The following is a 17,817-nucleotide window of genomic DNA, read 5'->3' on the forward strand; positions in this document are numbered from 1 at the left end:
CTCTCTTTTCCTCAGACAGTGACAGCTTGTGAGGAAGGGAATGCCGATAACCGGAAAGTCTGTTTACATGTGACCAGCTATGATTAGACACAGCTGAGCACATGTAAAAGGGGCATTGTGATTGGCCCTTTACTGACATCTGTAATCAGCTGTGTCCAAAGGACACAGTGGCCATAGAGTGTGCCCAGTGTGCATCCCAGGGGGGCACAGGAGGCGCACATGTTGGAGGATATCCTCCCAGAAGTGGAGTGCCGCGCTGTAGCCATCTTTTGGCCATAGCACGGTTGGGAACCAGTTAAATGGACCGCACAATGCATTTGTGGAAGGGGCTAAACTTATATGGTTGCATTATTAAAGTGAAATAGATCATTATTCAAGACAAAAGTCTGTATTTTATATGCCTTTTGCAGGCTGGAGATGCATTATTTCCCACTGATGAGCAAGGACTAGTGGTACAAAGTGACACAGACTTCTTGGACACATGGGAGGTAGGTGTATGCTTCTATCTCATCAAATTGTAAATTTTCAGCTTATGGATGAATGGATACTTTATGGTCCTTTTGGGTTCTTCAAAAGTGGGCTGAAAGTAAAAGTGTTACCTAAAATAAGTAAAGAGCTGAGAACTACTTGCTTTTCTGAACTTTTCCCTATCTCCCTCCTCAGGCAATGGAGGAGCTTGTGGATGCTGGGCTGGTGAAAGCCATTGGAATCTCTAACTTCAACCATGAACAAATTGAGCGGTTGTTGAATAAGCCAAACTTAAAACACAAACCAGCGGTCAACCAGGTACTCAGTGATTTTCATGTGTTTTTCTGAGAATTTGAGTTGTCTTGCTGTCTAAAAGCAAAATTCTCCTGTGAAAACAAAACATGGATAAATCATGCTAAAGAAAAATGCCAACTGATCACACACAGGATGCCGACTCACTATGACCAAAACTAAATCAGGTAATTCAAGATGCCTTCAGCTCTGCTCTCCACCCACAGGAGAGGTCTCTCAGACACATTTCACCCCTAGTGGGCTTAATCGTTGAGGTGATTAGGCCCACTAGGGGGTGAAATGTGTCTGAGGAACCTCTCCTGTGGGTGGAGAGCAGAGCTAAAGCCATCTTACATTACCTGGTTTAGTTTCAGTCACAGTGAGTTGGCATCCTGTATGCAATCGGTTGGCATTTTTTCTGTAACATATTGTAGCCTAACAAGCTGTTTTATATGTTCTGCACCTGTTCTTTACATGCCATGTTGGCTGATATCAGTGATAGGAGCATTAGAGCGGTACTTTTTTTGTTTGTCTACATGGATAACTCACGGTTTTTGTCTTCCAATAGTTTGAATGCCATCCTTACCTAACCCAGCAGAAGCTCGTTGATTACTGCCATTCCAAAGGCATCGCAGTGACCGCTTACAGCCCCTTGGGATCCCCAGACCGGCCCTGGTAAGACAGATTCTTGTGATTGTTGTATGCTTTCTCTCTTCATTTTGTAGATTGTAAAATACATCCATTCTATTTAATAGTTATTTTATAAACTGTCATTTTTCACTGCTTTTTCCATGCATGGATCAGGCCGTGGGTGTGAGCTGAACAGGGCCACAAGCATCAATCCTTACCGTGCTGTGGGGTCTGGTATATCAGAGCCCAGTAGGGTACCAACATCTTCAGTAAATTCAGTTTTTTAATATCACTATACATTGGATTGCAAGCATAATTCGTTCCCCAAACCTGCTTGTAATCCAAAGAACTCTTATATCAAAGTGAATTTCCCTATAAGAAATAATGGAAACTGGTTCCACCGCCATTTCTTCATAAGTCCTTCCATTTATAGCCCATATAAAAAGATTATAGCAATGTGATTGGTTGTGTAACCATAAAATGTCCATTCACAAATTGCAGCCTCCACACGGGGATTAGAAGCAAAATTCAGCAGGAGCTACAGAGTATAAAAGAAAAGAGAGGCGCCTCTAAGTGTAGCAATATGGTTACATTTAATGAAGGTTCAACATTTAGTAACTCACAAGGTTGATCATTAAAACAGGAACATCTAAGTATGGAGGCATCTGGGGTAAAGCTATCCACATAGACCGTCCTCTGCACTGCCTTTTCTCACCACTGTCAATCTGCAATCATGACCAAGAAGACTACCCTGCAGTAGAGCGTTCTGAAAGTGAGGCATGGAGTGCAGCATGGAAGGAATGGCGTCTATGGTGGTGCGGATAATGGTCTAATGTGGACAGCTTTACCCCGGATGCCTGCATACTTAGATGTGCCTGTTTTTTTCATCAACCATGTGAGTTGCTAAATATTGAACCTTCATTAAATGTAACCATATTTCTACACTTAGAAGCACTTCTCTTCTCTCAATATTGTATATCAACACATCGCCTGTTTATCAAGTCAAAATGAGTTAAAAAAATTTTGCATGTCTTGCAAAACGCTCTCAAACCAAGTTACTCTCAATCCAAGGTTTTACTGTAGTATGCAACACTTTTACAAGCACAACTTGGGGGTATTTTAACGGTCTGGGCCCCTTAGTTGGCTGTTTGGGGCTGACATTTTTTCCCTCAATACTTTTACTTCAGTGTGTTTGCATACCCCCCCTCCTTATTTTCCATTTCACTGCACCGTTTGGGTGAATTGTCAAAGTTAGCCATCAGCTTCTTGGCTTTACATAAGGAATGTTTGTCTTTTCATAGTGTAATAGTGTAGACTTGTTTTCCTCTAAAATAATGTTCATAAAGCAGACATAGCCTTAGGTAATGTTTAAAGGTGATCTCCAGTCTTTCACAGCTGTACAGGCTCCTCTTCTGTATTGTAATTGCTTACTCTGATTTCACTGTACACTGCAGCAAGTCAGAGACTTCCTCTTTTCCTGACCAAAGAACATTTTAGCATCATTTAGCTCTTTCCTCCTCAGCCTCACTCTCTTCAGCCCACCCTTTTCATTTATTGGATTTCAAGTGGTTCTAATTTTAAAATGTTTTTTTACCTTAAAGTGGTTGTAAAGTCAGAAGGTTTTTTAACTTATTGCATTCTTTGCATTAATATAAAAAACGTTCTGTGTGCAGAAGCCCCCCATAATACTTACCTGGGGTCCAGCTAGATTCAGCAATGTTGCACAAGTGCCATGGCTGTCTTGGCTGTCTGGCTCCCGCTGCTGTCAATGAAAGTCAGTTAGCCAATGAGAAGAGAGAGGGGGGCAGGGCTAAAGTGTAGCTCCATGTCTGTTTGGACAGAGATGTGGCTTGGTTTGGGTGCCTCTATAGCAAGCTGCTTTCTCTGGGGGCATTCAATTGGAGGGAGTGGCCAGGAGAGCTGGAGAGGGACCCTAGAAGAGGAGGATCAGGGATGCTCTGTGAAAAACTGCTGCACAGAGCAGGTACGTATAACAGGTTTGTTATTTTTAAAGAAAAAAAATGAGACTTTAGTATCACTTTAATGCATTCCCTGCATTAAGGTAAATACGTTCCACCACTTGTTGTGCCCCCCACCCCACTTATTAGGGTCCTATCTTCGTGGTCTCACAAGAAACTCAGAGCAGTAGGAGCTATAGGCTTAGTCAAACCTTGAGGGGGGGAGCGTGGCAGAGCCATGCTGTGGGTGTCTATGGGCAACACAGCCTACCTCAGGAGCGTCCTCATAGGGGTGCCCCTCAGCAAACAGCCTTTCTGAGGGGGCAGCCACAAGAAGGTGGAGAAGATAGAGCTGGCAGGGGACAGAAATAGAGGAGGGAAGCCACCACTCTGCAATATCCCTGCACAGAGCAGGTAAGTATAACATCTCTTTTATTTAATAAAAAAAAAAAAAAAATGAAGATTTAGTATTGCTGATTGTGGCTCAGCATCACATGTGGGCACTACCTAGAGAATGGTCTGCTGTTTTCAAGAAGCTATGTGCAGATCTTCCAACCAGCTATGATCTGTCTGCATTGCATAGGGAAGAACTGGGTCCTAGTAATAGAATTACTGGGTTTAAATAAGGTAATTAAAACAGGTTTTATTTAGGTGTGCGGAGGGGGGGGGGGGGTATGGTCTAATTCCAAGTGGAATTTTAGCTGATTAAGCTTTAGCTTTATTCTAAGTAATGCATAAAGTGTAATTCTTGTATGAGTTTAATTTATTGCAACAATACTTCCATCTTACTTTCATCTTCCCTGAGTTTCTAAATCTTGAATTAGATACTGTTCAGATTGATGGTGCAGTCACATATCTCTACAGTAGCCTTTATGCTCTGGGCTGTGTGCCTTTAGCCTCCTGTAGATCAACACCTTTCCCTGCTGCTATCACTTTTTTTGTGATTACAGTTGCTATACATTTGACATCTTAGGTTTGTAGTCATAAAATTGTCTGCTTTACATTTTCTTTCAGTAAGCACAGTGATTGCTAAATTAACCATATCTTGTTTTTAAAGGGCCAAGCCAGAAGATCCATCCCTTTTAGATGAACCAAAAATCAAAGCGATTGCTGCTAAACATAACAAGACATCTGCCCAGGTAAGAATGTTTTGATTAGTGGTGGTACCTTTGTTCATATAGGTGGCTTCAAGTACAGCTCTTGACAACAACAAAGGGTCACATATAATGTTCAATACTAGGTAAAGAAATACTACAGGTATGCTACAAGTGATGGTGAGAGACTACAAAAATGCTACAGCTGTTGAAGACTTGCTATAGTTGGGGACATGCTTCCGGAGACCAGTCACTGGAGACACATTATATGAGACTGCCAAACATCACAGCTCTACAAATTTACACCGTTACAAATCAGGGCTTCCACACAATTTTGCTTCCTACAGCCCCTTTAACCAATTCAATACCAGCACCTTTTCCCCCTTCCTGCCCAAGCAAATTTTCAGCTTTCAGCGCTGCCACATTTTGAATTACAGTCATTGTCATGCAACACTGTAACCAAACTAAATTTCTCTATCGTTCATGGACAGACGCAGCTCCATCTAGTCAGAGACTATAGGGTTATGCTCTTCCTAACAGGAATAGGCACTAGGCAGGAAAAAAAACACACCTATGGGGGCTGTCCCTGCAGACATAACCCCACACACCCTGCTATCATCAAACAGTTTTTTTCTGCCTAGTTTAAGGACTAGGACCTAGCTTCCTGCTGTAACTTTGGTCTTAGGTATTATAAGGAAAGTTTGTTAGTTTGTGATTTTCTATTTTCACTAGTTAGTTCCTGAGGACCAAGATCCAGGGGAACTACAAGCAACAGCCGGCTGAGGTTACGCACTGGATAATCTAGATCCTTAAGGTCTCCCAGCCTGGCCAGAGAGTGTGAACAGGTTATAGTCCAGAGCTAGGCCTTGCCACGACAGTGCGCCGACGGTTGGATTGCAAAATTTGATGTCTAAGGTAGATTTTGTCATTGCTAGTGCTGCCAGCCGCAAACGCCCTCACTTCCATCGGCAGGGTCTTCAGACTCTGAGATAGACATGGCCGCCACAGACGCAGACCACCCTGAGGGGTCGGTGTCGTCGCATTCTGACCTGTCCTCATCAGCCGCTGCGTGGTAACGCGCTTTGGTGGAATCTCTGATAGTTTCAATGTGGGAAACTTTAAAATTAGCTGATGAACCCACAGCGCCGGGTACGCAGGTGTCTTTTGGCTCCTGCAAATCCCGTAAATCGGGCAAGGTGTTCCCTTGCCCAGAATTGTTTCATGCTGTTGTGGATGAACAATGGCGGTGCATTAAACACATTAGTGGTGCCTAATCGTTTTGCACACCGTTACCCCTTTGCGGAGGCAGTGTCCACCAAGTGGACTGTACCACCAAAAGTGGATCCCCCAGTGTCCAGGTTGAATAAAGCAACTCTGGTACCGGTGGAAGAGTCTCCAACTTTTGCGGACCCCGTGGATAGATTGGTGGAATCCTTGTCCCGCCATTTACGTGTGGAAGCAGGTCACATATTAAAGACTACCTTTGTGAATGTTTTGGTAGCACAGACTGCTACGGAATGGGTGAAGTTACTTAAAAGTAAGTTGGAAACTGAACGGCTCCCCACTGCGGTGTTTTGAACTACTGGACAAATTGGCTCAAGCCCTGGTGTTCATGTGTGATACGTCCCTGGATTCAGCCCCGTTGGTAGCCAGGGCATCGGCAGTGGGGATTAATATTAGGCGCATGGTGTGGCTGAAAAGCTGGGAAGCGGACCAGGCTTCTAAAAAGACCTTGACTGATATTCCCTTCTTAGGGGAGAGGCTGTTTGCATCCTCTCTGGACGAGTTGATCAAAGGTATCACGGGGGGGGGGGGGGGGGGGGGGTAAGAGCTCTCATCTTCCCTAATCCTCTTAAGGGCAAGGCGCCATGTCCTAGGCGGGGGCCTTCCTTTAATGCTCATAAACGTCTTTTCTCTTACGTCCTCCGACAGTCGCCGCCCACTCACACAGTCTTCACCAATGGGTATTGACCTTTGCTCCGCAGGAGTAGCTAGGCACAAGACTTGTTAGTAACAAAAGCTTTTAGCATAGACACACCCCTAGGGGCTGTCCCACTAGTCAATACCTCCCTGCACCAGCATTCCCAACTCAGTTTGATCTTGCCTAGCTTAGGAGTAGCAGGCTTTCCTGTGCTGGGGCTTCAGTCTCAGCCTTCTACCCTTTTTTGATTTTATTTCAAGTGTTTTTTCTCTTTACTTTACTAGCTGTTATTTTGTCAGCTCTTAGTTAGGATCTTCGGATGAAGATGCATCATGCGGAGCTGGGTATCGGACTGGCCGCCCTGGATCCCAGGGCTGAGGGCCAGATGGATCCCCAGCCTGCCATCGAGCGTTCAGCTACGGTTCGCCCTGGCGCCATGAACGACTGCAGGGATGCTGCCTGTGAGGTGGCTACCTGTGAGGTGGCTACCTCACCGGACGCTTTCTGCGGTCATGTGCTGCGTTCTCCTGCTTCCCGGCTGCGGCACTCCCTGTCATGAAGGACAGCGGTTTGTCGTTTTTTGAGACGGCTCCCCACTCCATCCGGTACGGTAAGAACCTTCTGTGTGGGGACCATCTGTTTTGGGGGTGTCAGTCTGTGGCTGTGTGTCCCCCCCCCTCCCATGTCTGTTGTGTGCGGGCTCCCTACTGTGATCCCTGCGGGGGTTGTATGCCTTTATTTGTGCGGCTGGGGGATCCCTCTCGCTCCGCTGTGTCCCTGTGGGGATGTGGGTGCAGACATGTGCGGCCGGTGCGCCGCACGGCCCACCATTTTCTTCCTGTGTACTGTGGTTGCGGCCTGTTCCTGGGCCTTATGCAGAGCGCAGTGCGGAATGCTTTTGGCGCCAGTCGGCGCCATTTTGGGGGTGACATGCGAGATTGTTCTGGATCGCATTGGCGGCCATTTTCCTGTAGCCTCCATCCTCTCCCGCCCGGCGGCCATTTTCCCTGAGCCTCGTGTTATATAGTTCACCCTCTCTTGCATCACTTCCTCTTCCTCCGGACAGCGATCGGTGGCAGCAGTCTGCAGTGCTCTCTCCAGGTTTTTTCTCTGTGCTATCCTTCCTAACTCAGTGTTTCTATCCCTGTGGGGGTCGGTGCATACAGTTAGTGTGCGGTGGGCTGCGCTCGCCGTGGTGTTTAAAGGGTCAGTACCTTTTCTATCCCATACCGTTTTTGGCATGGATTCCCAGGATAGCAAGTTCCCCCCGGCCCTGGTGGGGGACCAGGGGACTGCTGCACCCCCCGAGGGGTCTGATCTGGCCACTGTAGTGGCTCCCCTGGTGTCACAGATGCAGGTGCTGATGGCTGAACGTTCTGCTAAGAGGGCCAGGTTATCCATTTCCTCTGATTCAGAGGGCGATGTGGCTGCTGTGGCTGGCGTGCCCTTTTCGGGGTCTCGCTCATCTCTGGACCTTATGGGGTCTGAGGGGGAGGCGGAGGTGGAAGGGGTTGATACTTCTCCTCCTGGCTCGCCTGAAGAGCTTGCACTCATGGATGAGTTAATTGGTTCTATCAAAGACACGCTGCATCTGGAGGATGAGCCTTCTCCTCCAGCTAGGGTGTCCTCTTTTGGGACACATAGAACCCACAAATCGGCGCAGGTTTTCCCCTGTCCCGCGGAATTTCATCACACGGTCAATGAGCAATGGCGCACTTTAAAGAAGCCCTTTACAGTGCCCAGTAGGTTTAAACTGCTTTATCCCTTTGCGCCTTCCACCGACAAGCGTTGTTGTGTAGCGCCCCAAGTGGATCACGCTGTAGCCGTTTTAAACAAGGCTACCCTGGTTCCTACGGAGGATACCCCGGTTTTCCGGGACCCTACGGACAGGAGGTTGGAGTCTCTTGCCCGTCATGCATATATGGTGGCTGGCTCTATGCTCAAGCCTATTTTTGCTTCAGTTATGGCAGCCCAGGCGGTGGCGGATTGGACGAAGGTGCTCAGGCGCACCCTGGTAGCTGATTCAGCTCCGCCGACCACGCTGGCTATGGTGGACCAGATCCATCAGGGGGTCATGTACTTTTGAGATGCGGCCTTGAATGAGGCCCCTTTGGCTGCACGCCTGTCTAGTGTCACGGTGCTTAACCGTCGACTGATCTGGCTGAAAAGTTGGTCGGCCGACCAATCTTCTCGCAAGACGATAGCGGATTTTCCCTACGCGGGTTCTCGCCTTTTCGGCGAGGCTTTGGATACTCTGGTGAAAGGAGTTACCGGGGGTAAGAGCACTCTCTTACCCCAGAATCCGAAAAACAAGTCCTCTCGTGGCAAGCGGAACTCCTCCTTTAGGCCCTCTCAGGGGTCCTTTCGTGCCTTTCGGTCACAGTCTAAGGGCAAGCCCTTCAAAGGCCAGGGCACCCAGAAGAAGCCGTGGGCAGGTAAGCAGAAGTCCGGCCAAGTGGGTTCTGCGACCCACTCTGCGTCCACCTGAAGGGACGCCCTCACCCGTTTCTGGGGTGGGGGGACGTTTGCGCGGTTTCCTCCAACCTTGGCTGATCCAGGACAGGTGGGTTCAGGAAATCGTTTGATCAGGTTACAAGATCGAATTCCTTTCTCGGCCGGCGGGCAGATTTTTACCCTCAAATCTTCACCTGCCCCCGGAGCGTTTGCGAGATCTGCACCTGGCGGTGCGGGACTTGCGGGCCACGGGGGTGGTGGTCCCGGTGCCTCATCGGGACAGGTTTCGGGGGTTTTACTCCAATCTGTTCACTGTGCCCAGGAAGGAGGGCAAGGTGCGTCCGATCCTGGACTTAAAAGCTCTGAACCGCTTTGTGCGTGTTCGGAAGTTTTGCATGGAATCCCTGCGCTCAGTGGTGGCTGCCCTGGGCCCGGGGGAATTTCTGGCCTCTATCGATTTAAAGGATGCGTATCTACACATCCCCATTTTCGAGGGTCACCAGAGGTACCTTCGATTCGCCATCGCGGAAGACCACTATCAGTTCGTGGCGTTACCTTTCGGTCTCGCTTCGGCTCCGCGGGTTTTTACCAAGGTCCTGGCGCCTGTTCTGGCTCTGTTGAGAGCCCAGGGCATTGCGGTCTTGGGGTATCTGGACGATCTCCTGTTAAGATCGAGTGCCAGCCAGAGCCTATTGGCCGATCTGTCCACTACGGTGCAGTTGCTCCAGGAGTTCGGGTGGACCATAAACGTTCCGAAGTCGACGTTGTGCCCTTCGGTTCGCCTTCCCTATCTGGGGATGGTTCTGGACTCTGTTCAGGCGAAGGTCTTCCTTCCGGAGGACAAGCTCGGGACGCTTCGGGACGAGGTCAGGTCCCTCAGGGACAACCGATCGTCGTTGTTAAGGACATGCATGAGGTGTCTGGGTCTGATGGTCTCGTCTTTCGAGGTGATCCCCTTTGCCCAGTTTCACACGCGGGATCTCCAAGCGGAGATTCTTGCCAAGTGGGACGGGCGACCTCAGTCTCTGGATCTGCGGGTCTCACTGAGCCACCGCACCAGAAGGAGTCTTCTGTGGTGGCTCCAGTCCCCGGCGGTGTCGGGGGGCAAGTCTTTTCGTCCGTTGTTCTGGACGGTGGTCACCACGGATGCCAGTCTGTGGGGCTGGGGTGGGGTCCTGGGCAACTTGTCCGCCCAGGGAACTTGGTCAAGGGAAGAATCCTCCCCTCCGATCAACGTTCTGGAATTGAGAGCAATAAAGCTTTGTCTTCTACAGTGGTCGGAATGGCTTCAGGGCCGTCCGGTTCGGGTTCAGACGGACAATGCCACCGCGGTGGCCTACATCAATCACCAAGGGGGCACCAAGAGTGCCCGAGCAGCTCGGGAAGTGTCAGAAATTCTGTCCTGGGCCGAGACACACGTTCCGGCGATGTCGGCAGTGCACATTCCGGGGGTGGACAACTGGCAGGCGGATTATCTGAGCCGCCAGACCCTGGATCAGGGGGAATGGTCCTTACACCTGGATGTGTTCCAGATGTTGTGCGCGAAGTGGGGTTTCCCGGATGTGGACCTGTTCGCGTCTCGTCTGAACAACAAGGTGGAAAGATTCGTGGCAAGGACGCGAGATCCTCGGGCGGACGCCTCGGACGTGTTGGTGGCGCCCTGGCATCAGTATCGCCTGATGTATGCCTTTCCTCCGATTCAGCTCCTGTCCAGGTTCCTTCGCCGGTTGGCCTCGGAACCGCACACGGTGATTCTGGTGGCTCCAGACTGGCCTCGCCGGTCTTGGTACGCAGACCTCGTTCAGCTGGCAGTCGGGCCTCCGTGGCGACTGCCGGTGCAGGAAGACCTCTTGTCTCAAGGGCCGATCTTCCATCCTGCTTTACAGTCGCTGGCTTTAGCGGCCTGGCTGTTGAAAGCCAGGTCCTGAAGGACAAGGGTCTTTCCCCGGAGGTCATTCCTACTCTGATCAAGGCTAGAAAAGCCTCTTCGGGAAAGATTTATTATCGTACTTGGAAAGCGTATTTTGCCTGGTGTGAGTCCAGGGGGTACTCCCCTCGCTCATACTCGGTGTCGAGAGTGCTGGCTTTCCTCCAAACTGGTGTGGATCAGCGTCTGGCGCTGGCCACGATAAAAGGCCAGATTTCTGCTCTGGCTGTTCTGTTTCAGCGCCCTGTGGCGTCAAATTCTTTGATTCGCACCTTTGTTCAAGGGGTGCGTCATTTGGCCCCTCCTCGGAGGGAGCCCTTGCCTCCGTGGGACTTGAACTTAGTTCTGTCTGTCTTACAGCATGCTCCCTTTGAAAAGATCTGGGAGATCTCGTTGCCTCTGCTGCCTAAGAAGGTTGTCTTTTTGGTGGCGATCACTTCGGCTCGCAGGGTGTCGGAGCTAGCGGCCTTGTCCTGTAGCTCTCCTTATTTGATTCTTCACAAGGATAAGGTGGTCTTGCGACCTAACCCGTCCTTTCTTCCGAAGGTGATCTCGGATTTTCACATTAATGAAGACATTGTCCTGCCTTCGCTCTGCGCGAAGCCAAAACATCCTAAGGAGGTTGCCTTACATTCTTTGGATGTTGTTCGGGCGATCAGGGTTTACCTGTCGTCTACTAAATCCTTTCGCAAGTCGGATTCCCTCTTTGTCCTTCCTGAGGGACCTCGGAAGGGCATGGCGGCGTCGGCTGTGACCATCGCCAAATGGATCAGACAAACCATTGTCCAGGCTTATGCTTTGAAGGAAAGGGTTCCGCCTTTCCCTGTGAAAGCGCACTCTACCAGGTCTTTGAGTGCGTCTTGGGCTTTCCGGCTTCAGGCTTTGGTGGCCCAGGTGTGTAAGGCGGCAACTTGGTCGTCCGTACACACTTTCTCCAAGTTCTATAAGGTGGAAGTTCAGGCAACGGCCAATGCCTCCTTTGGCCGTAAAGTTCTCAGTGCGGCAGTGCCATAGGGACCCTTGTTTTTGGGTCTTTGGCTGTTTGGGGTGTTTTACCCCTGGGTTACTTGTTTTCCTGGGTTGTTGCTCCTGTTGAGCGCCTTTTTCCTATTGCCCAGCTGGTTCTCTTACGGTATGTAAGGTTCCTTTCTCTGTTGTGGGTACTGCGTTGCTTTTCTGCGGCTGCGTCTCCCACCCCTCATGTCTACACTGCTTTGGGACATCCCATTGGTGAAGACTGTGTGAGTGGGCGGCGACTGTCGGAGGACGTAAGAGAAAACTGAATTTTTGTAAAATCTTACCGTAAAATTCCTTTCTCTGAGTTCTCCGACAGTCGCCGCCCCCCGCCCCTCTTTTGGGGTTTTTGTGTACTCTTACTGCTATGCTACCAAACTGAGTTGGGAATGCTGGTGCAGGGAGGTATTGACTAGTGGGACAGCCCCTAGGGGTGTGTCTATGCTTAAAGCTTTTGTTACTAACAAGTCTTGTGCCTAGCTACTCCTGCGGAGCAAAGGTCAATACCCATTGGTGAAGACTGTGTGAGTGGGCGGCGACTGTCGGAGGACTCCGAGAAAGGAATTTTACGGTAATATTTTACAAAAATTCTGTTTTTCGTGCCTCTAGGTCGGCAAATCATCACAGATCTTCTGGGGGTTCCAAGAAGCCATAGTCGGGGAAAGCATAGACCGGCCAATCTGGACCTGCAGACAAGTCCTCGTCTGCATAAAGGGGCACCCTCTCCCGATTCTGGAACCCTGGACCTCCTTGATTCAGGACAAATGGGTTCACAAACTGATCCAATCTGGGTATAAGATCAAATTCCGGTCTCGCCCGTACGACAGGTTCTTCCCGTCCAATCTTCGATTATCCCCAGTCCAGTTAAGGAACTTGCGAGGGGGGCAGTACACGATTTGCTGTCGCAGAGGGTGATTGTACCGGTTCCTTTTCAGGAACGTTTGCAAGGTTTTTATTCAAACTGCTTCACCGTGCCCAGGAAGGAAAGCAAGGTGCGTCCCATCGTGGATCTCAAGGCCCTGAACCACTTCATGCGGGTACAGAAGTTTCGGATTGAATCCATTTGCACGGTGGTGGCGTTGCTGCACCAGGGAGACTTCCTAGCCTCCATAGATATCGAGGACGTGGCCGTGGGGGGTCACATAGCAGTGCTTCTCATTTTGCCTGTGTGGTTCCCCTGGTTAACTCATGGAGTCCCTGGAGCACATTTCGGCACCTGATCCCCTCTCAAAGGCTGCGGGGCCCTCTGGGTCCCAGTCATTTCTGTCTGCTCTGATGGCAGTCCTGGAGTACTTAAGTGTCCAAAGTTGATTTGGTTTTGCATAAACGGACTAGCAAAAAGCATTTCCTGCCTTCACCTGCCCGTCTCATCAGAGACTGATCTGGCCACCGCGGACGCGAATCACCCTGCTGGGTCTGCATCCTCGCACCCTGAGTACTCTGATGGTGAGGATGATTCCTCTTCTACTGCAGCCTCGCATGAAAAGATGGAGGATGCAGCTGCAAGTCCCTTTTGGTACCCGCAAATCCTCAAAAGCGGTAAAAGGCATTCCCTTTTCCTGTCTACTTTGACAAAATTGTTGCGAGTCAGTGGGGTTGCCCTAAACGCAATATGGCAGTGCCTAAGCGTTTCGCTAGATATTATCCCTTTGAAGAGTCCATGTTGAAAAAGTGGACAAGTCCCACTTGTGGTAGATTCTCAGGTTTCTATGCTGAATAAATCCACTCTAACTCGGGTGTAGGAGTCTCCGGCTTTTAAAGATCCCTGACAGGAGAGCCGAGACTTTGGTCCGCCACATGTTTACTGTGTATGGTTCGGTCCTTAGGTCGGTGTTCATTCGTAGCCTTGGTGTCCCAGACTCTGACGGAGTGGGCGAGGATTTTGCGCCAGGATCTGGAGGGGGGAACAGCTTCCCCTTGCCTTTGCGGAGCTGGTGAACCAGTTGGTCCAGGGGTTGAGGTTTGTCTGTGATGCCTCTCTAGGCTTTCCGTGACAGCAGTGGTCCTTCGGCGCATGATATGGCTGAAATGCTGGTCTGCGGACCAGACTTCCAAGAACGCCCTATCTGATCTCCCCTTTGTGAGGGATCGCCTGTTCGGATCTTCCCTGGATGATATTATTAAGGGTCTTACGGGGGGGAGAGTACTTTTTTTCAAAAAGCTGCCAGGGGCAAGGAGTCTCGTTGCAGAAGTGGGCCTTTTTTCTCGACTCATAAGCGGCCTTTTCGTTCCTCAGGATCTCAAGACAAGGAATCTAAGTCTGTCAGGACCTCCTCCGGAGGTTCCAAGAGCGGGTCCTTCCAGACTTGCAGACAAGCCCTCTTCTGCTTGAAGGGGCGCCCTCACCCGTATCTGGGGTGGGGGGACATCTTTGCTTCTTTCCTGAACCCGGGACCTCCCTGATTAAAAACAGGCTGATTTGGTCTGGCTACAAGATCGAGTTTATCCTCCAGAGAGGTTATTTTCTTCCAACCTACATTTGTCGCCAGACCGCCTGCGGAGTTTCCTCAGGGCGGTGCAAGACTTGCTACTACAAGGGGTTATTGTACCGTTCCAAAATCGGTACGTTTTCAAGGTTTTTTATACTAACCTGTTAACAGTCTCTAGGAAGGAAGGCAAGGTACGTCACATCCTGGACCTCAAGGCTCTGAACCACTTTATGCGGATACAAAAGTTCCAAATGGAGTCCATTCGTACAGTAGTGGCATCACTACATCAAGGGGATCTTCTGGCCTCTATCGATATCAAGGACCCTTTCCTTCATATTCCATTATGTCGGTCATCAACGCTTCCTCCGCTTTGCCGTGGGCGAGGAGCATTATCAATTCGTGGCATTACCCCTTGGTCTCGCCTCGGGTCTTCACAAAAGTGTTGTCCCCAGTGTTAGCATTTTTGCACCAGTGGGGGATTGTGGTTCTGGGGTACCTGGACGATCTTCTTCTGCGAGCAATCTCCGACTGCTCTAACGGACAACCTGGAAATTACTGTGCGGACCCTGCAGGAGTTTGTTTAAAAGTTGAATTTCCAGAAATCTGCTCTGGTTCCGTCCACCAAGTTGGACTATCTGGGTCTGACTCTGGACTTGGCCTTAGCCAGGGTGTTTCTCCCAAGGGACAAGCCCCAAAAGCTGCAGAATACATTTCAGCTCCAGTTGTCCAGCAGTCGGTAATCTCTCGGGACTTGCTTGCGGGTGCTAGGCCCGATGGTGTCTATCTTCGAGGCGGTTCCGTTTGCACAGTTCCAAATGAGATCGCTGCAAAGATAGATTCTTGCCAAGTGGGACAAGAATCCACAGTCTCTAGACACTCTGATTCTGTGTAGCTTCAGTACAAGAGGGTCCCTGATCTGGTGGCTTCGCTCTCCGGCGCGTCAACAGGGCAAATCCTTCCTTCCCCTGTAATGGACGGCGGTCACCACGGATGCCAGCCTCTCCGGGTAGGGAGGAATTCTCAGCACGGATTATACTCAGGAGGTCTGGACTCTAGAAGAGTCCAAACTACCGATCAATATACTGGAACTTCCAGCGATCAGACTTTGCCTGGTTCATTGGACAAATTGCCTTCAGGTGTGTCCGGTAAGGATTCAATCGAACAAAGCCACGGCCGTGGCTTATGTCAATCACCAAGGGGGCACAAGAAGTGTCCTGGCGGTTCGGGAAGTAGCCAGGATTCAATTTGGTGCTGGTTTTCAAGAAACCGCCTTTTGAAAATATTCAGGAGATTCCTCTGCTTACATTGTCCCAGAAGGTGGCCTTCTTGGTGGCTCTTACTTCTGCACGCAAGGTGTCGCAGCTGGCGGCAGCATCTTGTTGTTCATCTTATCTGGTGGTTCACAGATATAAAGTGGTGCTTCGGCCTTGTCAGTCGTTCCTTCCTAAGGTTGTTTCTGGTTTCCATCTGAATGAAAACATTGTGTTGCCTTCACTGTATCCTAAGCCTAAACATCCTAAAGAGATTGCCTTGCATTCTCTGGATGTGGTTTGGGCGATCAGGGTGTACCTTGCGGTAACCGAGTCATTTAGGTAATCAGATTCACTATTTGTCCTTACAGATGGACCTCGGAAATGGTCTGCCATGACCATTTCCAGATAGAGCAGACAGATGGTGGTGCAGGCCTATTCAATCAAGGGTTTGGTTCCTCCTTTCCCGGTTAAGGCGCATTCTGCTCGAGTGCTTAGTGCCTCTTGGGCCTTCCGTCATCAGGCATCAGTGATGCAGGTTTGCAGACGGCTACCTGGTCGTCGCTGCACACTTTCACAAAGTTTTATAAGGTGGATGTGTTGGCATCTGCGGATGCTGCTTTTGGCCGCAAGGTTTTGAAGGCCGCTGTTTAAGAAGACCTGGTCCTCTTTGAGGGTGTATTGTTTTTTCAGGTGTGTTCCAGTTGTTCCTGGTTGAGCTCCATGTTACCTGGTTGGCTAGGTTTAGCCTTTGGGAATTTTTTTTCTGCTGTGTTTTTCCCACCCCTCTGCTTTGGGATGTCCCAATGGTCATGAAAGATTCTGGAGCTGTGTCCGTCAAAGAAAGAAAGAGAATATTGGATTTTTGTCTTACCATAAAATCCTTTTCTCTGATGTTCGTTGACGGACACAGCACCCACCCCTCTATTGAGTTGGCCTGTTTTTTCCTTCTGACACTGCTTGCAACACAACTGGAGGCCTATAGCAGAGAATGGGAGTATATCCCCTTGGACTGCCCTATAGGCGTGGTAAAGTTTTTTCCTGCCTAGTGTCCTACTCCTGTAGATGGCAGCATAACTTAATGGTCATGAAGATTCTGGAGCTGTGCCCGTCAATGAACATCAGAGAAAAAGATTTTACGTTAAGACAAAAATCCAATTATTTAACTAGAGCCTAGTCTAAAGATCATTTTTCCATCTCTGCTTTTAAATAAGCACCTAGGCAAAGGAAAACAGATTATTGTCTTCAGGGCTCCTGGGACCTGCACAATAAGTGACTAAGGGCTGCAAGTTGGGCACCAGGGATTTATACCAAAATTAAAGATTGATGCTAGGCATGACAAGATATCTGTCTTTTTAAGATTATGAAGACATATTAGCTAATATGATTAACATTTCAGGTTCTGCTCCGCTTCCCAATTCAGAGGAACTTGGTTGTTATCCCAAAATCTGTAACTCCTCAGCGCATTGTGGAGAATTTTCAGGTATGGAAACTCAATGTTTGTATTTTTGGGGTAGTAAGGGAACTGTCCCGCTGCCTGTGCAATTTCAGTTTTTATTAACCCTCATAATATTATCTGTCATCTGCAGGTGTTTGATTTTGAACTGTCTAAGGAAGAAATGAAAGAGATCATGAGCTTTGATCGGGGCTGGAGGGTCTGTGCATTGTCTACGTAAGTATTCATTTTGCTTTTACTTGTCATTTTTACTTTGATGAAGGATCTTATTGTGAACAAAAAAAATTGATTGGAAGAAGGATGAGGCAAAGTTGATTTTATCCTTGCAACATATGGTAATCACATGGCTACAGATATCATAGGAGTCTTCAACCTTGGCATTATAAAGGCTTTTCTTATACACCCTGAGAAGTTCAGGCAGAGGCTGGTAAAGAGACATCAACCCCTTTAAGGGAATTGCATTTAAGAAAAAAATACCTGCCCGCTTATGCTTGCATGCACCTTTGTCAGCAAATAACCCTAAGCTCAGAAGTTCCTGAAGCAGATAGCATTCCGGTACTTACACTAGCTATATTTAAAATGCATTTTAATTGTTTATAATGAATATCTAACTAGATTAAATGTTGATTTTTTTCTGTTTCTCTTTCGTTCATTGACGGACACAGCTCCTCATTTTCATGACTATAGGGGTTATACTGCTCCTTACAGGAGTAGGACACTGGGACAAAAACTTGACTACACCTATGGAGTAGTCCCAGGGGGTATACTCCCACTCTCTGCTATAGGTATTCATTTTTTTTTCTGCCTAGTCAAGAGTAAGGACCTAGTTCCTTGCTGGGATCTCTGGTCCTGGCAATTTTTTCTTTTTAAATGGAATTTCTCTTTCGTTCGCTGACGGACACAGCTCCATGTCTTCTAGACCCTG

At 48.9% G+C, this 17,817-nt stretch overlaps 1 protein-coding gene across 1 annotated transcript in view; it reads left to right on the plus strand.

Annotated features, from left to right (window-relative positions):
* The window catches only part of AKR1B1 (aldo-keto reductase family 1 member B), a 73,657-nt gene that overhangs the window by 44,628 nt on the left and 11,212 nt on the right, over window positions 1–17,817 (plus strand). Inside the window, exons 4-9 of the mRNA XM_082256648.1 lie at window positions 411–488; window positions 664–786; window positions 1,328–1,434; window positions 4,405–4,486; window positions 16,836–16,919; window positions 17,026–17,108. Of these exons, the coding sequence (XP_082112774.1) occupies window positions 411–488; window positions 664–786; window positions 1,328–1,434; window positions 4,405–4,486; window positions 16,836–16,919; window positions 17,026–17,108 (557 nt within the window). The remainder of the gene's footprint in view (window positions 1–410; window positions 489–663; window positions 787–1,327; window positions 1,435–4,404; window positions 4,487–16,835; window positions 16,920–17,025; window positions 17,109–17,817) is intronic.

Source organism: Pelophylax lessonae (assembly GCF_965119305.1).
Source record: "Pelophylax lessonae genome assembly, chromosome: 4".
In the NCBI taxonomy this organism is placed as follows: Eukaryota; Metazoa; Chordata; class Amphibia; order Anura; family Ranidae; genus Pelophylax; species Pelophylax lessonae.